Source organism: Carassius auratus, unplaced genomic scaffold (genome assembly GCF_003368295.1).
Source record: "Carassius auratus strain Wakin unplaced genomic scaffold, ASM336829v1 scaf_tig00026110, whole genome shotgun sequence".
In the NCBI taxonomy this organism is placed as follows: Eukaryota; Metazoa; Chordata; class Actinopteri; order Cypriniformes; family Cyprinidae; genus Carassius; species Carassius auratus.
The window spans coordinates 88,084-116,053 of record NW_020525488.1 but is presented as its reverse complement, the minus strand read 5'-3'; the positions used below and the strand labels follow the sequence as shown (position 1 = coordinate 116,053).

The 27,970-nt window shown below is 38.0% G+C and overlaps 2 protein-coding genes across 2 annotated transcripts; both read left to right on the top strand.

Annotated features, from left to right (window-relative positions):
- Positions 1-3,427: 3,427 nt before the first annotated feature.
- On the top strand, positions 3,428-9,846 carry LOC113078618 (transmembrane gamma-carboxyglutamic acid protein 4-like). The gene is made up of 7 exons (XM_026250941.1): positions 3,428-3,621; positions 4,044-4,150; positions 4,439-4,602; positions 4,883-4,910; positions 5,513-5,651; positions 5,753-5,938; positions 9,059-9,846. The coding sequence occupies exons 2-7, from the start codon at positions 4,054-4,056 to the stop codon at positions 9,084-9,086; spliced, it is 642 nt and encodes a 213-aa protein (XP_026106726.1). The 5' UTR covers positions 3,428-3,621; positions 4,044-4,053; the 3' UTR covers positions 9,087-9,846.
- Positions 9,847-11,500: 1,654 nt separating this feature from the next.
- Positions 11,501-26,534, top strand: LOC113078617 (glutamine and serine-rich protein 1-like). The gene is made up of 13 exons (XM_026250940.1): positions 11,501-11,925; positions 14,090-14,193; positions 14,277-14,432; positions 15,243-18,725; positions 18,933-19,189; positions 20,940-21,056; positions 21,162-21,295; positions 22,085-22,305; positions 22,856-22,993; positions 23,094-23,191; positions 24,098-24,244; positions 24,388-24,483; positions 25,547-26,534. Exons 1-13 carry the CDS (start codon positions 11,840-11,842, stop codon positions 25,685-25,687), a joined length of 5,178 nt encoding a protein of 1,725 aa, XP_026106725.1. The 5' UTR covers positions 11,501-11,839; the 3' UTR covers positions 25,688-26,534.
- Positions 26,535-27,970: the final 1,436 nt, after the last annotated feature.

Genomic DNA, 27,970 nt, shown 5'->3' with positions numbered 1-27,970 from the left:
TTTGAGGGAGGTTCCATACCTAAAATATATATTTACAGTTACTGTTATGCATATTGATCATAAACACAATAGGATGCAGACATCCTTGTTGATCTTGGAACAACATTCCAATCAACCAATCAGAATCAAGGGATAACTTTTCAGCAAATTTCAGTTTTAGGCTTATTTTAGGTCAGGGTTGGGTGCTTCTATACTCTTGTTAATCAGATATCATTTCCCACTGATTTTAGGAATAAATTATGGGGACGGTTAGGTTTAGGGGTAGGGATTGGGTTAAGTCTGAATTTTGGACATTAATGTTGATGCAGGAGCAACAAAAGATATGGATCCAGGAACATGTCTTACTTGGAAAAAATCACCCGGACCCCGCCTGGGACCAGTATGGGTTTGGGTGTTTTAAATGGTCAGTCGGGTCCCGGTCTGTTTAACATTGTGTGTACCCGAGTCAATCAGAGAACACCGCACCTGCCATTGATCAGTGTCAGTCAGCACTTTGCATATGTTTTATACTGTTTTCTTTTACTGAAGAAGAGACGCACCTGTTATTGAACACCCACACAGTAAAGTGTAACGCACTTCTGTTCTGTGCGCTTTTTGTTAAAAATTATTGTTCCTAGTCGTTTATTATGACCAACAAAAAGTATTGTTATTGTAGTTCAAAAGGGTAAATGCAACAGTAAGTTGATGGAAATGGGAGGGCAAGGGGGGTTATCAATGACAACAGTGTATAAGTAGCCATTTTCCATGGGGAAAAAAAGCAGGCTTGACAACCCTGCATCCAACACTAACTGCTGGAGTCAACTTTGACTGTTCATGGGTGGAGAGTAAGGAGAGGTGAAGAACATTTTGAGTGATTTGGAATTTGCATTTTATAAGTCCAAAAAGAGGAAATGTCTTGGAAAAAAGTGGAATTTATGGTCACCCTGATTTATTTCTTAAAATGTATAGAATCTATTCTCATGCTACTAGTAAGCCCACTCATTTTTAGCCACTAGCATTGAAGAAGTCATACTGGAACATTAAAAATCTGATAGATAGATAGCTTCACAAGAGTCTCTTCAACTACACAATATTATAATCTATCACTCATTCATATTATCACAGAAATACTGGGATGAAAGTCAGATATAAACATTGACGTCTATGGTTGCGATCAAAATAGAGCAAATCGCCTTTTGAAAGTAACTGGCACTTCAAATAATGTTTGATTTTGTCGATTACATCGTTTCTCCAGTATGTGAAGACAAGTGACTGTTAAAAAATGTATTTGTCACTGAATCATTTATTCAAGAGATTCATTTTGTTGATTTTGTCTGTAATTGATAGAACAGTAGTTAGACAGAAAGTGAAGTTGGATAGCTTTAAAATAGATACTAGTAGGTTTCGGATTAAATGTTAAAACAGCTTGCCATAGTTATGCTGCTGCAACAGAGTCCAGACCCCTGCTGAAATAATGCAGTCTATTACTGTTCAATTAGCACCAGTCTCCAGGAGGAGCAAAAATACATCACTGCTGTTAAACTGGGGACTTTCCTGGCTGGAGATCATCTGGGTGAGGCAGAGGAGGAGTTGCTTTCCCCAGAAAGCATAGATATGAGGCAATCAGGTTATAAAGTGATGAGGTTTGTCTGTGCTGTTTGATATGTTCAAGATTTTTATACAAATGTAATTATTTTTTGCGGTCTCCATGGAGCATAAAGTAATCTTATCAGCTGCATGGTAATGCACTGAGAGCCTTGTTAATGTTTCATAGATGACATGAACATACATGTGGTTCTGGTAGATGTTTTTTTATATATAGTTAAAGACGTGCTTCTGTACATTTAACAATGCTCTTGGGAATTGTCTGGACCAGAAATAACTGAGGTTAATTACAAGCATGCAGTCTGTAATCATACACTGGACTCCTCAAGGGTCAGAGACAGTGCTTTAGTCTCCAGTTTACAGTCTGAATTTTAAATGTCTGAAGACTGGAAATTGTTATTTTTCTCAGTGTACATAAGTTTTTTATTTTTGTGCTAGTGGTGTTCTCTACTGGTGTTGACTGTAAATAAATGCATACATACATACGTACATATTTATTTATGTAATTGAGCTAGTTGAAAAATAATAACATAGCCAAACTAAACTAAAATAACTACAAATAACTCAAATTGACAAAATTAGTAAAACGTCAAATTAAAATGAAAACCAAAAATACATTAAAAAACAATCATTTAAAAGTTGGTCAAAAGTTGTTTTCAGGAAATGATTAATGGTTAAAATGTTGCTTATCACATTTTTTTAAAATATATTTTGTGTTACTATTTCCATTTCGTTTTAGAGAATGTTTTGATTCACATGATTATGAAAATTAAATTTAACATTTGCTCATTTGCTGTGGACAGCAAGTTTTCATTGCCATCTAGTGGTTCCTGAAAGTGACATCCACCTGTGGCTGGATAAAAAAGAAACAATAAAAAACCAATATAAGAAATAAAAAGATAAGGAAAAAAAAAGAAAATTATTTACTCAGACTCAAGCTATTCCAATCCTGTATGAATTTATTTCTTCCACAGAACACAAAATAATATATATTTATAATTGTATTGTTCCTTAATTGCAAATATGAAATTTGGTTAACAAACTAAAAGGTTAATGTGCCGGAGATCCTTGTCTCTTCTGCTTTTATAAAATATAGGCTAATGATGTCTTCATAGTGGTGGAAACATATTTACTAAAGTTAAAATAAAAATTGCATTTACATTTAGATTTGGTCATTAAACATTCGCTTTTATCCAAAGTGACTTACAAATGAGAACAATGGAAGCAATCACAAACAACAAAAGTGCAATGATACACAAGTGCTATAACCAGTCTCAGTTAGCTTAACAGTTAACACAGTACACGTAGCAAGGGCTTTTAAATAATATAATAAATAAAAAGAAAACAGATAGAATAGAAAAAAATAGAGCTAAAGTTAGAGGGTCAAATAAAGATGAAAATTAAAATAAAGAAAATCAAGAAAATAAAATTAAAATCAAAACTTCAGCATTACAAAAATGACAAACATCACGAATGTAAGCTTGTTTAGCACTGACAGGATAGATGTGAAATGTTAAAGTAAACCTCATTTACCTCTGTAATAGAGTATATATGAAAGCAACCATGCAGTTTCTTGTGGGAATAAATTAAGAATCATACGAATGATAATATTCTTTGACGTGTTATGAGAACATACAGTGACGTGTTTTTTTTTTTTTTCAGTTACATAAATGTGAAAATTTTGAGAATTCGCTGACAACGTCTGAGCCAGTAGGCGTTCTGCGCGAACGTCATGTAACGTAATAAATATTCATGAGCTAATCCTTCGCCATAGTATGTGTCGGTGAACTCGGGATTTGTTCTCGATTGATTACTCAGGTCTGAGCAGGTGTTTCCCAGTTCAGCCTTTTTTTTTTTTTTTTTTGTCCTTTTCTGTGTGTGTGTTCGTGTGTTGCAAACGGAAACTGTAACGTTAATTTCCTGAAACACAACGAGTTACATTTCGTCCAAACCATGAATGTCTTCAGGTGCTCATTGGAAATGTATTAAAGTCGAACGCTTGCTTTATTCTCTGGAAATATAAACTAACGCTGAAAGGTAAGTAGTTACTTTTATAACTTCCTTCACATTCTTTCGATTTCGACCATTAAAGCTGAGGCCTTTTTCATATTCAGATCCAACTGGAATTTCAGCTTCTGAACTAACACAATATGGGTGTGTGTGTTTCCCTTACGAAAATTAACCATGTTGTTTTATTATAGTAAAACTGTAGTAAACTTTTTTTTTTTTTTTTTTTTTTTTTTTTTTTGGGCATATTGAATAAGTTTGTATAACCACAGTTTTACTTCAAATGCCATGGTTAAACTATGATTACCGCTGCAAAACCAGTCAATATTTGTAAACTATAGTAACCAGTGTTTTTATTAAAAAAAAATTGTATTTTTTTGTAGTAATACCATGGTTAATTTTCCTAAGCTTTGTAGTATTAAGTCCCGATTTTTGTCTTTTTTTCCCTGCAGTTGACCAGAAATGCTGATATTTGTCCTCCTGCTGTGTCACTTCACTTTATGTGGACACTGTGTGTGTGTTAGAAAAACCCTACAAACACCAGATCAAGACAGTAAAGGTGTGCAATGCTTTTAAACATTACCATTTAGTTTTTCAACAAAATAATGATCGCATATACTCTAATTAAAATCCTAGCATGATCTAAGATAGGATAAGATATGATATGTTTAGGTTTATGAGACTAAGCCTATTATAAAGTGACGATAATGATATCCATAACTTCATTTCAGTATATTTTTCTGCATAAGTTCAGATTAACTTTATATCTCTATCAAAGTTTCAATATATGTAACATTACTTTTGATTATTGCATGACACTGTGTTTTATTTGACACATTCTGTGTAGTGTTTGTTGTGGACCAGGAGGCCAACACATTTTTAGGACGTCGCCTGTTGTTGAACCGCTTCGACTTTGAGATCCTGACCCCAGGTAATCTAGAACGAGAGTGCTACGAGGAGGTGTGCAGTTACGAGGAGGCTCGGGAAGTCTTTGAGAATATCCCTGATACAGCTGAGTAATCCCACTATTGTTATTCTTGGCTAATTAATTTTATTCATTACACATGCTGTGACAAGCACTCCTAGTTAAACGACATTGTCATGTGTACGTGCCCATGGGTTGGATTTGGGCAGACAGCTCATTTTTAGGCAGTACAAATAAAGATGATGATTAAAACGTGATGCCAGAGTGTGTTTGGAGTGACACACTCCCTTCACATTAACAAACACCCATTTGTTATTTTCATACCGGACATGATTTTTAATTTGCATTAAATTTTTGATTTGACAGGATGACTTTTGGAAGAAATATAAAAAGGGTGAGTTTTTGTCATGCATACACCCCTTAACAGAAATTGCAAAAATCGAAACACTGAAATCTTTTCATCTTCTCAGTCAAGTGTTTATCTTTTCTGAAAGAAACCAGTTCATCCAGAGTTCTTTGCATGTTATTTTAATTTTCCCAGTTCACTAAAGTTCCACTTCTTTTTAAACCACTTCTTCATTCATTCTTCATTGCTTTCCGTATATGTGCAATCCTTCACATGTACGCTGCCAGTAAAATGTTTGGAATTATTAAGATTATTTGAATGTTTCTAAAAAGAAGACTCTGAAGCTTAAACCAAGATTGCATTGTATTTGCATGTATTTAATCAAAAATACAGTAAGAATAGGTATATTGTGAAACATTATATAAAACGACTTTATATTTTGTAACTTATTCATGTAATGCTAAGCTAAATTTACATTACTCCAGTCTTCAGCGTCACAGGATCCTTTTGACCAGTAGTGTATGTAATAACTTCCATTATTTCAAAGAATTCATGCACAAAGCACTGTCATATATAAACAATAATGTCATCAAATAAAATCTGCATTTTATTATTAGATTTTTGATAGCTATGTCCACCTGTATTTGTAGATCAGGGTGAATCCCAATCAAAAGTTGATGTGACGGCACTGCTGGTGGGCATCATCACAGCTGGAGTCTTTATTGTTATAGTTGGCCTCCTGACCTGGTACTTCTGCCAGGGGAGGAATAAAGACTATGGCTTCCGAGGGTAAGGCTTTACAATAACACATTGTCTGTGTTGAGAATTATGCTAAGAGTTTGTCATTATCTGTAGAGACTGATTGCAATGTTTTTGCCTTTTAAATTAAGTTCATTCCGACGTCGATCCAACCGAAGCAATGCCTCGGTGATCATCCGGAGACTGGAGGAGGTCTCTCTGCACCCTATTCCTCACACAGACACCGATGCCAGCCCAGATGCTCACGGTTTACCTTCTTATGAACAAGCCATCGCCATCAATGGACCACATGATGCCCCGCCTCCGCCGTATCCTGGGTACACACACACCTTTTCAATTATTCTATACCTGAAGTCTTTTTCAGTTTATTATTATGTCATTTAGTTGCATATGACCAACAATTTGACGTTTCTTCACAGTTATCTGTTTCTAAATGCTAAAGGAAAAAAAAAATCTAATTTACTGAGACTTTGCTCATCCTCAGGCCACCCAAGATGCAGATGAGTTTGATTCTTGATTTGGAGAAGTGTAGCTTTATGTCACTCCCTCACCTATGGATCCTCTGCAGTGAATGGGTGCCGTCAGAGTGAGAGACCAAACAGCTGATTAAAATCATCACAAGTAGTGGAGGATGTCCATCCATTGTTGTTCTTTTCCACCAAAATCTACCAACATATTTGTTTAGAACTATTTTGGACTGTAAACAGTTCTTGATCAGTGCAGATTTCTCTCTTGATCCAGAAGAGGTACTTTTTGACTGGAGAAAGCAATATTATGGATAGAGGATTTGTATTTTTTGAAGTTTAAATCTTAAGACATTAACTGATGGACTGGAGTGGTGTAAACTACTTGTGATGATTTTAATAAACTGTTTGGATTCCCATTCTGACGGCACCCATTCACTGCAGAACATCCATTGGTGAGCAAGTAATTGAAAGCTACACTACTACAAATCTGATGAAGAAACAAACTCCTCTGCATCTTGGATGGACTGAGAGAGAGTAAAAGTTAAAAAAACTGATGAATGTTGCTGCCTGTTTTTAAATATGTGACCCTGGAGAACAAAATCAGTCTTAAGTCACTGGGGTACATTTGTAGCAATAGCCAAAAATACACTGTATGTGTCAAAATTACAGATTTTTATTTCATGCCAAAAATCATTAGGATTAGGGGTGCTCCAATCACGATCGGCCGATGCGCATTAACGATCGGCCGATCGTGATCGGAGCACCTCTAATTAGGATGTTAAAGGGTTGGTTCACCCAAAAATGAAAATTATGTCATTAATAACTCACCCTCATGTCGTTCCAAACCAGTAAGAACTCTGTTCATCTTTGGAAAACCGTTTAAGATATTTTAGATTTAGTCCGAGAGCTCTAAGTCCCTCCATTGAAGCTGTGTGTACGGTATACTGTCCATGTCCAGAAAGGTAAGAAAAACATCATCAAAGTAGTCCATGTGACATCAGAGGGTCAGTTAGAATATTTTGAAGAATTGAAAATACATTTTGGTCCAAAAATGGCAAAAACTACGACTTTATTCAGCATTGTCTTCTCTTCCATGTCTGTTGTGAGAGAGAGTTCAAATCAAAGCAGTTTGTCATATCCGGTTCACGAACGAATCATTCGATGTAACGTAGGGGTGTAACGGTACATGTATTGGTACCGGACCGTTCGGTACGGGCTTTCGGTACGGTGCACGTGTGTACCGAATGACCGAATGCAATATTTTGTGTGCGGAACATAGGTACATTTTTGTGTTTCCACACGAACATATTAAGTGGCAGAAGTCTCCGCGTTCATTGGTAATCCCGCCCTGCAGCTGATTCTAAGGCTGGTGACACACTGGCTGCATGGCGTTTCTGCTGCGTGTCAGTTGCGAGATGGCTGCTTCGCATTTTCTGTGTCTTTACACATCAGAATCGTGCCTGACGCGGCGCTGGCACACTGCTGCTCCTGTTGGTGACATAGAGGGAGACCGCCGACAGACCAGGATCTTGTCTTCACGACAACAATATCTATATTTCATGTTGAGCATAAATATAAAGCCTACTGATAAAGGACACCGTCAACAGTATTGATGGCAAATGTCAGGTGCAATATGCCAGTGTGTCACCGGCCTAATATTTTCAAAAGGCATCACGCGAATGTGAACATCACTACAACTAGGAAAAAAACGATTGTAATTCAAACACAGCTCCCGTCGGCATTTAAACAGACCTTTGCTCTTAATTCCGATCGTTCCAACGCAATAACGAAATCTGAGCAGGTCTGAAAACTGAAACTGTTGATGCTGCTCTTTACACTTTGGAAAAGTTATATATATATATTTTTTTAAATAAGAGCAGGCCTACAAGCTGGGATTGGTAATGCTGCATTGTAATCATAGTTATTTATTTATATTTTATTATATGATATTGGTTTTTGAGACTGAGAGTATTTTATTTAGTGGAGAACTTTGCAGCAGTATTTTATTTCTTATTCTTTTTATTTTATATATATTTTATTAAAAAGTATTTTTAAAAAGTGTAAACAAATTGTTAAAAAAGTTTATAGTAATAAACAACCTGCAGTTTAAGGTTTGCATTTCTTTCCCTTACTGTACCGAAAATGAACCAAACCGTGACTTTAAAACCGAGGTACGTACCGAACCGTGATTTTTTGCGTACCGTTACACCCCTAATGTAACCGGATCTTTTTGAACCAGTTCACCAAATCGAACTGAATCGTTTTAAACTGTTCGTGTCTCCAATACGCATTAATCCACAAATGACTTAAGCTGTGAACTTCTTTTTTAATGTGGCTGACACTTCCTCTAAGTTCAAACAAACCAATATCCCGGAGTAATTCATGTACTCACACAGTACACTGACTGAACTGCTGTGGAGAGAGAACTGAAGATGAACACCAAGCCGAGCCAGATAATGACTCGTTCACACTCGTTACTAAATCTAAAATATCTTAAACTCTGTTCTGAAGATAAATGGAGGTCTTACTGGTTTGGAACGACATGACGGTGAATTTTTAATAACATAATCATGATTTTGGGGTGAACTATCCCTTTAAGTAAAGATCATGTTCCATGAAGATATTTTGTAAATCTCCTACCGTAGATGCACCAAAACTTACTTTTTGGTTAGTAATATGCATTGCTAAGAACTTCATCTGGACAACTTTAAAGGTGATTTTCTCAATATTTAGATATTTTTGCACTCTCAGATTCCAGATTTTCAAATAGTTGCATCTCTGCCAAATATTGTCCTCATAACAAACCAGACATCAATGGAAAGCTCATTTATTCAGATGATGTATAAATCTCTATTTCGACTGGTTTTATGGTCCAGGGTCACATATATTATACACAACCAACGATCTATTGTGTAATTCTTGTTATAATGGTTACATATCTAATTCCTCACGTCTAATATCTGTCCACAGTTCCAGGCCAGGCAGCATCCGACGATAACCATATCATCATTTTCCGAAATGAATCCGGATGGACTAAACCACTTTTTCTTGACTATGAACTGAAAATGTGTTAAACCAAAGGCATTTGGATTTATTACACTGGAATAAACCACTAATATTAAGCTGCATTGCAGCGTTTGGTCTTATTAGGAAATAATTATAATCACTGAACATTTCTAGATAGTGTAGATCGTTAGAGCTACCTAGAAAGATAACCTTTAAACCTAATCGCCATTTTTATTCTTTCAAGTGTTTATTTAAAACTATAACCAGTTTTATATTAATAACTGTTACAATAAAAGACAGATCATAGTGTTTTATATAATATGGTGGGCTTTTATGAAGGGCAAATCATTTTATCCTTTTTCAGTATGCTATAGTCCATTGTAACGATCTAGTAGGGTGTGACTTAGATTTGTGTAGTTACTGGATCAGTATTTGGTGTACATTCTGTGATCAGCTCACCAAAAACCAGATTACCTCCTCTAACGTCATGACACTTCTGTCAGGCTGTGTTGTTTGCACTTTACCTTCTGCATGTAGATAAACCAATTCTGTTACTTTCGTCTTCTTTAGGGATTTCAGTTCATTCTACTGGCATGAACATCAGCTTTAAAGTGTTTTTTCCCAAGCGGCTGGAACTGTACAGGTTTCTGAAGCATCTCTTTGATGCCTTTTAAATGATAATGGCTGGGCTCTAGTGTTATCATCATAGGGTTATTAATAGACTTTATAATAAACTTTCTAATTTGTCTGAATATTTTTGTATATTAGTGTTGTCTTGTTACATTTTGGTGGATGATGAGAATGCTTGGCGTAATTATCTCTAAAGCCGTTACACCGACATAACTTTTAGGTTCAATGATGATACAATTTCAAGTTGTATGGAGAGTCAGATATTGTTTATTAATGTTAAGCAGGTTAATGTGTGTAGGAAAGTTTTGGTTAACTTACATTTTACATTTTAGAATAAGGAGCACTTATTCAGTATTAACTATGACTTTTCCTTGAGTAAATTCCTAATGTGCTTCTTATTAATAATAAGTAAAGTAGTGGTTAAATTTAGGTTTTCGGGTAGAATTAAGGATGTAGAATAAGGTTGTGTAGAATGAGGTATTAATATCTGCTTAATTACTACTAATAAATGGCTAATATTCTAGTAATATGCATGCTAGTTAGTTAGTTAAGATAGACTAAAATAAAGTATTACTCTTACATAAGTCATACTTAAAATCCCAAACAAGTACAGTAGTTTTCAATCTTGATATGTTTCAAGATTCTTTGATGCATTTATTTAAAATATGAATGTTTTGAAATATTACAGTCACTTTTGATCAAGCAGGCATGCTTACTACATGTAAGTACTAATTTCTTTCTCTTTTTTTTTATACATTTTACCCAAAACTTTTGAATGGTAGAGTATCAGTTTCACAAAAATATTAAAACGCAACATCTTCGACCTTCATGTTTCTTGAGCAGCTAATCAGCATATTAGAATGATTTCTGAAGGATCGTGTGACTGTAGACTTGAGTAATTATGCTAAAAATACAGCTCTGATATCATAGAAACATAATACATTTTGCAATATATTCAGATCTAAAATAGTTACTTTAAAGTTGTAATCATTACAGTTTTTCATCAAGTAAATGATGAGCATAAGACTCTTTAGCCACACTTAAAAATATGAATGTCAATTACACAAATTTTCAAACATTTATTTTACAGGAGATATAGCACAAGTGTACTTTTCAAGCATGACAAAGATGTTTAGTTTTGAAATGACTAGATGATGCACTTAACCAGGTACAGTCAAAAATATTGTGACAGTTTGTGGTTGTCTGTGGTTCTCAGACTTTGTCAGATTGTAGACCACTTCAATATTGAACAAAAACTGTGGACCACATCAAACCATCAGTCATCAGTCTCAGAAAATAAATAAAAAACAATCATACTATTGTTTATACCCTACCCTCATAAGCTTGTTTATGCATCCTGTGAATAGATGTTTCATGTACAACTAAATGCTGCATTATATAGTTTTTACTGTATTTGCTAATCCGCATGAAACCCACTGTATTAGAAAACCTGTCTGAACTTGAAGGAAACTGTCTTAAAAGTTAGTTCTAAGACACAAATATAAAATTAATTTGATATTTTATTAGCTAATTCCATGGCATTAAGATGTGTGCGTGCATGTCTGAGGTTCACAGTTCTCTACATCTCAGAAGAATAAGAAAGTTAATATATTGGCCAAGAAATAATATAAGAACGAATGGAGAAGTCTTTCATAATAATAACGGGTTATGATTACAATGTAAAAGTGTATTTTGGATTAAGACTATGGAGAGGGAGATGGTATAATAACAGTATTAATTTAGTAAAAGTCTTCACAGGGATGCATGCTGCGCGCGCGCACGTTTGTGTGAAGAGAGAGAGAAAGCAAACGAGTAAGAGACAGAGGAGGGGGGGAGAAAAGCAAAAAAAAACTTTTGCACATCTAAAGTTTGTCGGAAGTGAATGTTAGGGAGAAAACGCCAATATGGGGACTTGAGGCAGCAGCGCTTCTGTCTCTGTGTGATTCTGTTTGGGGGCCACGAGCAGCTAGTATCGCCCTGCGCTTAAACCACAGCACAAATCATCCGTCTGGAGCACTGCAGGACACACGGCGTTTGAGGAATATGTGATTTTCTCACGCTCGGTTGAATGTGTAGCTGTATCGGGGGACGCGCGTCATTCCCGATCCAAGGCGGATGATGGAGAGGAATTACCCGAGCCCCAGCTTCACAGAGACGGGCAGCGCGGCGGCGCAGAGCGCGGGCTGGGCCTACAAACCCAGGTACGAGAGGGCGGGTCGCCTCCCGAAGAAAACTCCGGTGATGGAGGCCTAGCGAAAAACACACACATACACACACACCTAAAAGTGTCAAGACGCATGCAAAGCTAGTTTTAAAGGAGTTAATGCGTTTATAGCTGCAGTCTCTCGCGTAGTTACACACCGTGATGATGTTTGCTCATCTACTCAAATCACTGATCACCTTTAAAACCGCACTGCACTTAAACATTAATGCATTCTTATTCATGTAGGTGTATGTGTTGCCTATGAATCATCCAAAAGTGCTGGATAAGGACTGTGTCAGCTTGTTGGCGCATATATAAACTTGTTCAGCAGTCAGAGTGTCTTTGCGGACATCGAGGAGGTTTGTAAACAATTGATCGATCAGTGTTGCAGAAGGGCCACGTGTCTGCAACTTTACACAAAGTGTCTCATTTAGTTAAGTCTTTCACTGGTTTTCCTTAAAGGTCCACACTTGTGGCATTAGTGCATCGTGTTTAAATGCATAAATTGCCAGTTTTTTAGCATGCAGCGATGTCAAATGTAGTAATTTAGAATTATTTATTCAGTAGAGCATATTAACATTGCATTTAAGTGCAACAGCTTTTAAGACAGTGCATGTGTCTGATTGTGGACAGGTAACAGACTTCTGGTAGACACGTTATAACTGACCCACTTGGATAGCTGGGCAACATTATTTTAGGAAATTCCCATGAAGTGTGCACTGCATAGGGCCTTTCACAAGTCCTAATAATGCACATTGTGGTCATCTGTATTTTTGCCTGAATCTTTCTAATACGTCATAACGCATAACATGACACTGCAGCCTGGAAACTATTAAAGATTAAAATGTAGTGTATTGTAACTATTGTTGTGATTATGATGTCTTATTAGCTGTGTTATAATGCATTAGGAATGCATTTATAATGCAGCTCGTTATGATGTTGTATGATAAACCTGCTAGTATTGTGTGTTTTAAGCACCAGGTGGTTTGCCGGTCCGAACAAGGGATGGTTAGTTTATTACACTGTATTAGTATGCAAATAATTGCACAGGTAGTTCTGTTCACTCATTTGCAAAAATCAGAGTTCCCATATTTTAGCTTAGGGTTTTTGAATGCTTTGGTTGAAATTTACATTGACACCAAATTGAAGAAATCAGTCGTGTTAATTTACTTTTATAGCTAGGGAGCAGGAATGAGAATTTGCAATGTACAAAAAAAAGAATATATATATATATATATATATATATATATATATATATATAAGAAGGAATAAACAAAGAATGTATAACACCGTAACAAATGGACACACATTTAAGTTCCAGTAGGTTGAGGTTCATTAGGTTGTTCAGCATTCATAGTGGGACTTTTAGTCTGTTTTGTACTGGTAGTTGCAATTAGGCTGCGTTTAAAAAAAAAAAATAATAATAATTTTATTAAAATGATCACTGTCACTAAAAGTTTAATAATTTGTTGGCTCTGCTACTAACTGAAATAGAGCAGCTACTAGCTGATGGATATTCACTCTGTTAGTTTATACAATATGCATCCACACTGAAACCATCAAAAACAGCCAGGAAACAAACCCAAAGGAATCTCCCCAGCTGTGACATTTACTTACACAGATGTTTATTTGGAAAAAATATATAGTGCAGACTTCCTCTATTTAGCAGGAGATGTGGCATTGCTAAAATCATAACAGACAAACTAACCAACTAAAATAGTTTCCATATGTTTCCTCTGACATCTGTCTATTGTCTTTGTAGTTCATTTTTCTCATTGGCTATGAAGTATAGCCTACATATTACATTTAAAATGTTGATATGTTATGACAGAAAACTTGTATAAATATGCACATACAACTAACCAATCTATGCAAATATTACTAGCCTATTACATACACTTCTACTACCAAACAAGTCTGCATCACAGGGAACTTGTGTAATATCTGCTATGTCATGTCTGAAATAGTTTGTTTTTGTTATACAAAATAGTTTAGAGTTATGCAAATGTTTGGCGTAAACACTTCTAGAATGTTATGTGCGAAGATACTGTATGAAAATTTAATCCTAACTGAATGTTAAGGATCTTTGCGTGAGCTCAAGTTTGTGTTGGATTTTTAAAAGTACAAAAAATATCTAAAGGTGACTTTTTTTTGCTTTATAGTTCTAGTTATGGTTCTACACAGTTGGACACTGAGCTCCTCCAACGGCAGACCTTTGCCTCTAGTCACCAGCCTACGTTTACCACCACCACCCACCATCCCACAGGTGAGCAACAGATTCAGGCTGGAACGAGGTAAAGCTAGTGCTTAAAGTCATTGACAGTCTGTTGTCTGATATCTCTCTGCTAGGAGTGTTTGACTCAAATCAGCACAGCACAGCCAGTAGCAACACTACTGAATCATCGGTCATGAATTTCCTCTCCGGTATTGAATCTAGAAGCCTTCAGGCTGGACCTGCTGGCTCGACTCTTCTCCCTTCATTTAGAAGTCCATCCTGGCAAACTGGTAAATATACATTAGGTCTGTTATTTAGAGAAACCACTGATGTTTTTGCTGCACCATCTTATCAGCGATAATTGGACTCACAGTTTCTCAGTTGCCAGTTGCCAGGGTTATATGAAATAAACTAGCTGATGGAAGGAAAAAAATTAAATCTGGTTTTGTTTCCCCTATATCCCATGTATTAATAGATCATCATTTAGTATTTAATGAACATTTTCCACCCTCCTTTGTTTTTTAAGGCTCTTTCATAAACTCCTTCATTGCATGTTAAATTAATTAAGCACATTGCTGCATTATCACATAGGTTGCAGTTTTGTTGTTGTGTCCATTGTAGTTTGCACTGTTTCATCCTCTAATAACAAACTTTGCATTACAGCGTGACAAGTTCACAAATCCATTCTGACTGAAATGCATCACTAAAACTGTTATAGTCCGATAGAAAGAATCGGGTTTGTTATTTTCTCTAACTCTTTGCATTAGATCTTCAGGTGTTTAATAATAATATCATCAATCCTGTGTTCTCATTTTCATCTCACTGTAATTCGCCATGTTTCCAAACACTGAAACAGCTGAATGAATAGGTACAGAATGAGACATTTTTGGAGCTTTAGAATTTCAATAGATGGATTGTTTGGGTTTAAATGGGAAAGTTATGGTTTAAATGGCACAATTAACTTTTCCGCATTATATGAGCCCCTTAATTGTTGTGGCATCAGAAAGTGACATTTTAATGCAATAGAAAATTGGTTTCGAGATGACGTGCAATTTAAATGCCACTTGCAGTATGTCAAACCTAAATTTTTTCTGCTGTAGGTGCAAACTCTTCAACAGAACTATATCTCACCGGAGCCCTGCATCCTTCAGGAACGTTCCCGACGCCTTCTGCGCTCACATCCTACCAGCACCCTAGTGCCTTTCCTAGCAGAAGTTTCACCACTACATCAGCATCTGCAGTTCAGGACAGCACTTTCAGCTCTTCAAATGGTCTGCTATCCCCTAACGACCCTCTGCTGCAGCTCAAATCCCCCCAGTACACTGTGCCAACTGCACTTGCTTTTGGTGGTACGTCTCTAGGGGCTGGCTTGCCACCCCAGTCCTCCACCTATCGCTCAGCACAAGAGTCAGCCCCTCACCTCCTCCAGCCTCAGTTCAGCCTGCTGTCCGCATCCTTGGGCAGCTCCCAGCAAGCCCCTCAGCCTTACGGTGGCCCGATTTTCTCAGGCTCCATTGAACGAGCACTTCAGCGTGAATGTAGTGTGATCAAGCACCACCAGCGGCCTTCTAGCACCCAGCCAGTTCAGGAGCAGCTGGCTAGCGGTGATCAGCACTCCTTACAGGGTTACCTGCATGACGAGAGTGATGTTTCATATCAACAGGACCCTTCCCCGCACACACCCTTACCCTGCAGTCCTGTGGGCGACCCTTCGCCCCTAAACAGCACCACACAACAGAAGACAGCTTCTCAGGCAGCACTGCAGCAAACTCAGGCCTACGTTTCTTCGGCCCCCTCCCCTGGGTTTTGCAGCTCATCTGGAGTAAAGGTTAAAGACGGTTCTTCCAAAATAGTTCAACATCCCAGTGAGAACACAGACACTCAAGCCCAGGCAAGCTCTCCAGGCATGCAGCCGCAGAGCTACTCCTCCCCAGCCCAGAAACAAAGCTCAGTGATCGCTAGCCAGTCACAACCGTACACATCCACGCAGCTTCCAGGCCTGGTCTCCGTTAGTGCCTCGCACTCTTATATCACATGTCAAAGCCTGTTGAGCAACCTCAGCCAAACACGAGCCTTCTCGTCTAGCTTGCCTGAGAAGCTTCCTTCAATTTACAAGACTTTCCCATCATTTGCTAGTCAATCTGAAGCTGAGACATCTGTGAGCCAGTCTCTTATTTATTCCTCGAGTCAGCCACAGGATTTGCCGCCTGCAGGTAACAGGGAAGGGTATGAGACACAGGTGCAAACTCTTTGCATGGGAAGTCCTTCTCAAAGTTATTCTTCCAGCCACCCTCAGGGCCTGCCAACCATTAGTTTCTATACCCAGGGGCTGGTATCTGCAAGCATACCTTCGCAGAACTATGTGTCAAGTCAATCCCTAACCCCCATCCCTTCCTTCTCACCCAGTCGTGCCAGAAGTTTATCATCCACTAACCCAGGACAGGACTATATCTTAATGCAGTCTCCACCTGGTTTCAAGACAGACAGCGCTCTTTTACAGCAGAAGTACTTGTCATCTGTCCAGTCATCAAGCTCCTCCCCTGCCACTCACACCCAAGCCTTACCAAACAGCCAGCCCTCAGTCGAGTTAAAACCACATCAGCAAGATGAACGAATGTTTCTTTCCTCGAAAGAGGGCTCTGAAGAGCTTCCTCTTGAGGATGTGCAGGCGTTACAGAAAGGCTCTATGTTGACCTCCTCTCAAACCCTTTCAGCCAATGAAGTCGGAGCACAGAACAGCACAAAAGATGATGTTTATGTAGTTTCGAAAATGGAAGACAGGCACAACACCCAAAGTGTAATTCGTAGTAACTCCAGAACAGAGGAGCAGATCCTTACACATTTGGAAACCTCGAAGGAGCTCACTAACAGTGCCAATACTCCCTCCGACGCCAAGAGTAACCCTTTGTTGATGCACTCCACCCATGCACCCTTGAGTGCAGACCAGCTGAAACAGCATACTCTACTTCTGAAAGGCTCCAGTTCTCAGCAGCAGAACCTTCAGGGTCAGATTATCAGAGTTCAACCGACAGATCCCAGACACCTGTCTGAGGACCAAACACAGTTCATTAGAGTTCCCAGTGCCCAATTTCTCCTTGATCCCGCTCACATGATTGTTCTGCAACAGCCTGTACTCACCTCAGGCCAGAATCAGACCAAGCAGACTATGTACATGCAGTCCGTACCAGTCCAGTATCTCCAAATGAACAGCGACACTGTTAATTTGACAGTTAATGGGCGTCAGAACCAGCAAGTTGTCTCTCACCAAGTGCCCAACTCAACAGAGTCCACTAAACAGGACCCAACACAAAAAGACAACTTCAACCAGTTAAATCCTCATGACGCAAAGCAGAACTTTACTCTCAGTTCTGTATGCTTTCCTGACTCGATGCTGTTGGCAGATGAGAGGAACATCCTGTCAAATGTGGATGACATCCTTGCTGCTACCGCAGCCGCCTGTGGCGTCACACCACAGGACTTTGTCAAATCCACGTCATCTGATGCCAACTTGTCATTGGTAGCCAACCCTGTAGTTTCCAAGTGCAATTTTCAATCAGCTGAGAACAGACTCGATAGTTTCCCATCTCAGCATATGATAATCACTAATTCGCAAGCCATGACTATAATTGGTGCTCAAACGACATACTCCAAAGATGAAACGGAGGGACACCAAGTGTTTACGCTCTCAAACTCTAATAACCAACATGACATGAGAAACAACTCTGCACAAGAAATATCTGACAAAGTAGCAAACATTAATGAGAAAAATAATGTCTCACCCAAAGGACATTTTGTAAACTCTAGCCATGGCTCTGTTTTGAATGCTAATGGACAAGTTATTAGTAATACGACCTCCTCTGACTTTCAGTTGTCTGGCCAGGAGCAAAGTCAGCCAGGAAATCAAAATACTGAAAAGACATCAAATAATATAAGCCAGACGAAGGGATTGAACAGCTTTAAAACCGATGATAATCCAAGTGGACATCCTACAGATGGCCTTCCAAAAAAACGACCCAGATCAAAGGGTTCTTCAAAGCAATCTGTTGAAGATGAAAATGGTCAACCCAAATCTCAGAAGAAAAGCACACAAGTTAAGCGTCAGAATTCACGCACCAGTGAGGCAAGTTCAACTTCCACCTCGGACGTCTCAAATGAAAGCTACCAGCAGCAGGAGAGAATGCGTCAGAAGTTACGAGAGGTTGAAGAAAAACAGCCAGAGGTTAAAACTGGATTCTTGGGCTCCTTCCTGGACTTTCTTAAATCTGGATCCAGACAAAACCTATCATCTCCACCGATACGGTCGCCCAATCGCACCAGAAAGCCTTCAGCCTCCAAGAGACCTCCTAATCCATTACTTATTCCTTTTAAACCTCCCCCTCCTTCAACCCCATTGATATCTCCAGATCCTCAAAGTGTCATTTCTACAAAACGACTTGATGAAGAGCTCCAGAGGAACCTGGAAACACTGCCGTCATTTTCCTCCGATGAAGACGATTCAGTGGGGAAAAACCAAGATCTTCAAAAGAGCATCACCTCTGCACTGTCATCTTTAGACGAGCCCTCAGACAAAAAGCAGAAGTTGGGTATGGAAGCTCCCTTTATGTAGACCTTTTCTTTCATGATTCATTATGAACATGTCTAAATCATAATATTATAATATGTAGAAAGGCTTCAAGAACTGTAAAAACTGGTAAAGGCATGTTGCTTAATATTTGATTTTGTAAATCAATGAAATTTTGGTATTATGATAACCCTAGTTCATCTTCTCCTGTTTCAACATAAAACATCAGGTGACAATACAAAGCAACTTCAGACCTCCAGCACACAGCCTACTGATGCCAAGCCACAGGACCAACAGGCGGTTGTACAGAAGATGTCTGCGGAGGAGTTACTAAAGGATGTGCCTCCAGACAAGCTAGCTGTTCAACTGAACTCAGTTGCTATCGAGGGCCTGATGGATGAGGAGCTGTCAGATAGTGGAGCGGAGGGCATGTACCGGGAGCGTGACGAGTTTGTCGTAAGGAATGAGGATATTGAAAGGCTGGAGGTAGGCTGGGACTTTTATTAACCTGTTTAAGGCAACATTTCAAGTCAACAACATGCATTTTTAACAATTCTGATATGGAACAACCACTTGGATGATCCAGTTTAATTAAATATGCCATCTAGTTACGCTTTTTAGCGTGTATATATGACTAGCACATTGACTGTTTATTAGTATTTATAAAGCACATATTAATGCCTTGTTCTGCATAACCATATTTTATATGCCTTAATCACACCTTATATGTAAGGGATAACCCCTGACAGGCTGATCCGGAGCGGAGGAGTCTTGTGTCATCCTGAAGTAGGGGTGCACGATAAAAATTGGCCGATAATTTATGCGCATCTCGTCAGTAAAGCCGGTTCTCTAATCAGCGGTAAATTCCATCCGGTACGTGATTTCAAATAGTGCAGCTGTTACTACACAGAGCCGTTGTTAAATCCACGTTTATTATCAGCATTATCGGCTGACGAGATGCGCATGAATTATCGGCCGATATTTATCGTGCACCCCTACCCTGAAGGGGGGTATTCTGCAATAACAACCGGCTGGATGTACATTATCCCACTTATTAGATGGCTACTTGCCACATAAGTAAATAATTAGACAGAAAATATTAATTTGAGTTGAAATATCTGAACGAAAGCTTCCACGAAGATAGCAGTTGTGAGCAAGAGGCAAGTTCAAACTAGACGGTAATTTAAGGGGAAACAGTGTAGGCAAACCACGTATTATACATTTCCCCACATACATATTTAAGGAAATAAAATATTTAATACAAAAATCTTACCAGTTTGTTGAAAATCTAATAATCCATTACAGCATACAAAAAAATTGTAGCAAAATGGCAGGGCCTGCATTTGTATGAAACGAGAGCTAGTCCGCGATACCAGGACGACATTATAAATTATTGTACAACATTTTTAATCAAATATTTTATTAGCTAAACAAACACATAGCTTCCACCAAGAAAAAATAGTTCAAGCAAGAGTACAGCGCCAACTGCTGTTACCTGGATGAGCCTGTGTTATTAGCTTTTACCGGTTGTTATCCAGGGATAACATACCTCAGAATGTCACGACTGACCAATCAGAATCAAGTATTCCACAGAGCCGTGTAATTACTCAACTTAACATCTATTTACATCTTATTGACTATTAATGAACAGCAAATTAGGCATTTATTGAGGCAAGAGTTGTAGTCAATAGTGAATTGGTCCCCAAAATAAAGTGTGACCCATAATTCATAAAATGGATTCATGTTGAGTCTCAATTGTTGAAATTACATTATGTGACCATGGATCATTGTTATGCTATCATTTGTGGCTGAGCGGGTATTGACGTTTTTCACCTCCTGTCAGTTATACGAGACATAGGGAAGACTGTCTGTCTGTGTTTAAATAAACCCTTTGTCTCTTTAAACTAGTGCTGTCAAAAGATTAATCACGATTAATCACTTCCAAAATAACAGTCTTTGTTTACATAATATATCTGTGTACTGTGTACATTTATTATGTATACATAAATACACACACATGCATTTTATATTTTTAAAATATTTGCATGTGTAAATTAATATATATTTTTTAATTATATATTAATATATTTAAAATATAACACATTTTTCTTAAATATATACATAATATGCACAGTGCACACACAAACAAAAACTTTTATTTTGGATGCGATTAATTGCGATTAATCGTTTTACAGCACTGGCTTAAATCTTTGATGTGTTGTGTTTTTGTGTGTAGATCACATTGAAGGCAGGGGTCGAACCACCAGCCATCTGGAAGGTGCAGAAAGCCCTGCTACAGAAGTTCGTACCGGAGCTCAGGGACAGGAAGCGAGTCTTCTTTGCCACCAACAGTGTAAGTGCCAATACATAACAGTAGTTAATGTGACATGATAGTGTGTTTCCAGTGGATATCTTAAAACGCCATGAACAACAGGCAGTGTCTTATTCTCTTTTACAGTATTTGGGGTACTTTGGTGATGCTAAGTCCATGTACAGGAGAGTACATGTCAAATTTCTCGACACTGTCAACAAGCGGGAGTATGTTCGAGTCTGCAGCAGGAAACCACGATGCAAGCCCATGCATTCAGTGAGGTACAGACCGTATGTGTCTTACTATATTAGTATTCATTTAGCTAATGAAGAAAATGCTTGTACTTGCAGTGAAATGTCATTACCAATATGGCTTAAAGTCACCCTGAGATGAAAATCCACCTCAACTGTTTTCTAAATGTGCATTACAGATCTTACTTTCAATAGTTCATCCATGCACTTTCATTTTTAACATTTCTTGTCCTTGTAATGTGTAATGAAAATGTAATTACTGGATCTGAGAAAACGTCAGACTTCTCTCTGGTGATATATGCAGGTTTTTTCCAATCATTTAGTCACTTAAGCTCCTCCCCTGCAAGAACGCATTCAGTCCGTTCACACGCACTCTCTTAATGCGATCATAATGAGACTTTGGCAATTTTGCGATTAAACTTTACCTGATGTAACCACAATACTTCAATCTAAATAATGCGCTCAAGTTCATAATCGCAGCAACATACTCGTATGAGGTGGTGTTCACCTAAATGTAAAACTGAACCACATGCAGATGAGTTTTTGCTATTCTTTACTAAAATGTCAAGCTGAGCCACAGCCCTCTATTGTGCAATCCCACCCAGCCAAATATTTTTCCATGGAACATCAATCTCCTGCCAGTGTGTTTGAAATCTTCAACATCAGACTGATCCCACACATTACTCTGCTCCAAACAGCTAGCACGAACTTCACAGTATTTCACTTTCCATCAGAACCGCTCCCTTGTTGACTACGCTATTGATGATCTACATGTTATACTCCATAAATAACATTCATTTATTTATTTGTTGTTCCCAGAGGATCTCAGGCCAAAGCTCTTCTGGCCCAACGATTCACTGCGGCGTCTGTGTCGGACTCTCCCACGCCGAAAACATCACAACAGAGAGCTCTGTCCAAACCCAGACACAAGCAGCCCAAAGCCAAGGCTGAACCGCCGCCTAAAAAGAGAAAGAAATGGAAAGAGGAGTTCACGACATCTCCCTCCGACTCCTCACCGGAGGCTGTGAGCGAGGATGACGGTGAGACACGTGACAGCAGGGGAAGTATGACCTTGTTGTGTTCAAATGTGGATCTGTGAACATCAGTGAATATTTTCTTATTCCATATTTTCGAATGTCTATCTGGTTCAGGGTTATCATTAGCTAAAACTATTAAAACATTTTTATTAATTAATATAAAAGTTTAGAAGTTTTATACACTCATTTGTGCTTCAACTACATTTTTCCATCTAATATATATATATATATATATATATATATATATATATATATATATATATATATATATATATATATATATTAGATGAAAAATGTAGTTGATGCACAAATTAAAAGAAAAAGAAAAGATAAATATGAATAAATTAAACCTAAATAATAATTGACAAAAACTAATAAAGACTAAAGCACATAACAAATTGACAAAAAAATTAACTAAAAATGAAAACTGAAAGTACAGTAGTATATAAATAATACTGAATAACACTTGTCTGGTTGCACCATCATTTCTCATGAGTGTGTTGCTATTGTTCTACACTCATCCTTTGTCCAATCCCATAAATCCTTATCTTAGAGTTTACGCCTCCGGTTCCGTTCGCCTCACGTTTCCTGAACACCAGAACGATGAAGGAGACCTTTAAGAGCTTCGTAGAGCTGCTGATCAGCTTAGCCCTGGACGCGGACGTCATGAACGCACTAGAGCGAGAGAACGGTGAGAAGTCAGGGATCAAACGGTCTGATTTGTAACGGGAGTGTTAATGAGTGGCTGGTGGTGAAGCTGACCGGTGTGTCTGCTCTGCTCCTGCGTTCAGACGAGCTGCTGCTGCCTCACATGAAGAGGGTGGAGGGAATGATCACAGACAACAGGCGCAGGCTGCTGCCCAAACTGCGCATGGGTCAGATCTTCAAAGTGAGTCACGAGGCACCATTTTCCATTTCGCCATCACTATATCACAGTCCTGCTTCTGTTCACAATAATAATCACATTTAACACGCTGACTAATAGCTCAGTCAGAATAAAACTTTTGTATTGTTCGGGTTGAATTAAAGGAAAATATTAACTTAACCTCAGTCCATCCGAGATGTACATGAGTTTGTTTCTTCATCGGAACAGATTTTCTGAATTTCAGCATTACATCACTTGTTCATCAACGGATGCTCTGCAGTGAATGGGTGCCGTCAGAATAAGAGTCCAACAGCTGATAAAAGCATCACAATAATCCACAAGTAATCCACACCACTCCAATCCATCAGTTAATGATTGTAAACTGTTTGTAAGAAGCAAATACATCAAGACGTTTTAACTTAAAACTGTTGCTTTCACCTTAAATATTGTCCTCAATCCATAATGCTATGTTCTCCCGTTCATACATTTTTATCAGAAGCAACAGTTCAAAGTTAAAATGATGGATTTGTCTCATACAAACATGCAGCTTTTCATTTCACAAGACTGTTAATTGATAGACTGGAATCTTGTGGATTATTGAGATGTTTTGATCAGCTTTGAGGACTCTCTTTCTGACGGCACCCATTCACTGCAGGGCATCCATTGGTGAGTAAATGATGCAATGCAGAATGTCTCCAAATCTGATGAAGAAACAAACTCTTCTGCTTCTTGGATGGCCTGAGAGGGTGTACATTTTCAGCAGATTTTCATTTTTAGGTAAACCAACTAGCTGACGAGTAATTAAGACCAACAAGCTGTTGGTTTTGAAAATATGTACTTTTAAACTTGATGAAAACAAGACTGTGCATGTAAACACAGTCACTGTTGATTTCAGGAAGTGTTTTTAATGCACGTTATTTTGTCCGTCAGAATGCATTAGACAGTTTCCCTGAGCTGTCCGTGGTGACCGAGCTGAAAACAGACTGTGAGACTCCCGTTTTTAAAGTGAGGTTAAGTGGGAGGGCTTACAACAGGAAAACCATGAAGCCCTCGAAATCACCCTGCAAACTTCCTCTGGTGAGTACTGCAGTGTTTCTAACACCAGATATCAGATAGTTCAATTGTTTGACCACTAGGAGGTATACCATACTAGCTTTTAGGTCGCTGTACTCTAGATATACAGTTAAAGTCTTTATTTATTCATTTTCCACTCTTATCAGGAATACACAGTGGATCAGCAGAAAACAAAGTGGTTTTCCCTGTATCACTCTCTACAACACTACAAGTACCACACATATCTGATGTGTATGGAGGAGGTGAGGCATTAGTGTGCGTGTGTGTGTGTGTGTGTGAATGAGCTTTTGGATGGATAACCAATCTACTAGTCCTTGAAGACGAGCTCTAGGAATCTTTGAAAGCATCTTGTTTTGACTAGCATTGCTCATATCAGTGTCAGCTCTGACGTGTCTGGTTTTATCCTCAGTGGTAAAATCCTCCACCTCGCGCTGTTTGCGTAGTCGAGATAAGACCCAAGCATTTGCCTAGTGCATGAAATAATGACTTGAAGCACTCCCTGAGATATTAAATTAATATTTCACAAAAAAAACAACACATTTGCATATTCACTGTTCTCTGATGTTTAATGGTCCAATGGTAAACAGATTAAATGTATTTTATTTTATTATTTCTTCAATCTTTCATATTATTTTGCAATTAGTTTGTCATGTGAACATTTCATCTCATATTGCTTCTGCTGAAAACAACAAAACAGAAGACCTCTTTTAGGGTCTTCATTAGTTTTATTATTACTTAGTTTTAACTGTAATTTAAAATAAAGACAAATTAAAGACAAATATAGTCCTGGTTTTAATTACAGTTGTACTGCAAATAAAAAAAATAGTAAAAAATTATAACCTTCAGCACTTGAGCTGTTATCATTTTTAAATTTTCAAACTTTTATTTTTGCCGAATGTTGGTGAAATTTTTCTGTCCACGGAAATGTTTGAAATTATTTAAATGGAAGTGAACCCAACACTTATATACAATAATATATTACTCTTAATTCGTTTTTGATTTTATAATCGCACTAAAGTTTACTGCATTTTCTGAATCGTATCAATTAATTGTGCTGCCCAATTAATTTATTTGTAATTTTACATTTGAATTAATTAATTATAAGCCTTTCATCAACTAACGTTCCTTCACGTCCAGCTGTGGTGCTCATATGGGAGATTCGGGTTTGAATCTGATTGCTACTATCGAATAACAAACACAGGACACCCTAGAAAGTTCATTTCTCTCATTAGAAAATGTAAAAATGTAGTTTGTGTTTACAGTACGGTTGTACTATGTTTCGTCAGTGTGTTTCTCGCTCATCAGATTCGGTTGTTGAAGTCGCGAGGTAAAGATCTGGGGCAGGAGGAGACGGTTCAGACATGCATGGGCAACAGGACATGGGTCGAGGGCCTGTTCGATCGCTTCGGGGAGCTTCTGACACAGGTGCAGCAGGCCTGCCTTTGAACAGAAGCCTAGATTCTGCTGATAGATGAGCATATATGAGAATGAGCGTGCATAAACCTGATGAACCTGCACTGTTGAGGACAGACTTCAGTACCAAGAGACAAATGGAAATAAATAGACCAAACGGCTGCCTTTTTCTGTCATGCACAGAGACAGTGGACTGTGGTTTTACATGAAAGCCGCTTTAGCTGTAGTTGAGTGTTGTCTGTACCCAGTCAAGGTCTGCGTTCTTTCCTCTTATCAATAAGGACCAGGATTGATCTGTTATGTGATACATGTGTCTTGCTGAGAACCAGAACCTTTGGTTCAAGAGAATAATATCAGTCTGTGATTATGGTTTGGAGGGCTAGGTGATTATAAAAATAAAATTACACATTGATATACATGTAAAACATCTGAATGCCAAATTTATATAGGTTATGTTTTGTTTGTCAGAGGAATCTCATGATGTAATCTAGAACACTTAGCCGATGTGCTTTTCAAACTCTGTTGGTTAAAACAGAGTTGGTGCAATTCTAATAACGCTTTTCTGATATTATGTTGTAATAAAAAGCATTTTTTCCTGAGGTAAAAATCTCTTTATACTCTTGTCTCTTTTTTTTTTTTTTTTGCTCAAAACATTTATTTTATCTCACAGATAGATGTATTTTTCACAGAAGGAAATATTGTGCTCATATGTCATATGCACATCGTGTACAACCTAAAGGAAGTTCCTTATTTGGTGACTGTGCGAGTTCACAACGAATACTGTGCCGACAGCATTGGATTCGTTTTCCGCTTTTCAGGTGTAGCTGTGTTACACACTACTATGTTTTTGCTGACATGTGAAAATAAATTTCCTATTAAATGAGAATTTTGAGTGAGTACTTCATTTATTAATGATCATCTTTTGGTGTCTGAAAACTGGTTTCATTTTAAAGCTCTTTAGTACATTTTCATAGCAGTTTTGTCACATAATGGTTTATAAAATGAATACGATCCCTTTTCTCATTAGTGTGCGTTACATCATTACACCTTTAGGTGGCGACGTGGGGGAGTGAGTCATTAAAGGGGTCATATGATGTTGCTAAAAAGAACATTATTTGGTGTAATGCAGTGTGTTTAAACGGTTTAAGGTTCAAAAAACAGAACATGGTCATGACGAGACAAAACCAATAAAACCCATTACAAACAAGGCATTGGTTGCATCCAGTGGGGACATATTTACTGATTATAATGACTTATACTGTCTTTTTACAAGGTGCGTTGTGTATTGCATTTGTGATCAGAGAAACGACAAACAAGCGCTGCTCTACACTGCTCAAACTCACGTTTCAATCATCGGTGGCACATTCTTTAAATATGTAAACGTACTTACCGGCTGTGAGTCAGAAGCACCAGACCAAAGTTTGAACCGCCCCACTTTATAGAAACAGTCTTTGTGCCGCAGAAGGCACAAAGTGTTTGCAACTTTACAGATCTTCATTATGCACCAAGAGCCTGTAGCACTCCAAAGAGAAAAGAAAAATGGAAATCGAATCACATGACACCTTGAAATGTTCACACATGAAGAAAGGGGCTTAATGAAACAGTCATTAGTCATTAGCCCCTTTCACACTGCCATTCCGGCAAATACAGGGGTAAAGTGTTCCTGTAATTGTTCCCTGGTTGCTAGATTTGGCACTTTCACACTGCCAGTGATGACCCGGTATATGTGCGTACTTTCACACACAGCCCTTGAAGATCCCGTAACTAGGGATGCTCATTTCGATTAATTTTCCCAACCGACAACCGCCGCTCGTTAATCGATTATTAACCGTTAACTGATAAGATTATAATATTGAATTGGCATTAAATACAAATAAAATTAACGCGTATCTGTGACCCTTTAAAAAAATACAAACAATTTTTTTTTTCCATCAAAGGGTTTATTTTAACGTGCAAAGTGCAAACAGCAGCATACAGAACAGATCAACAACAGAACCTGGATTCCGTTTAAATTTCCACGCACCTGCAGCATTTCTGACAGTGAGAGAAAAATAGAATAAAATAATACAAATTAAATACAAACTAGGCCTAGACTAAATCTATATATTTTTAACTTAAATAATTAACAAATTAAGATGACAAAAAGAAAACACTGAATCCGTTTGAACGAAGCTTTCAAACCGGATTTTTTCCCGTTAGATTAAGATTTTTCGTTAAATAAAAATAGCAGCCCTACCTCAAAACCTTGTCCAATTTTTATGTAAAAAAGCAACATATCAACGTGATGTGGGGTCAGTCTGGAGCGCAACCTGTTGA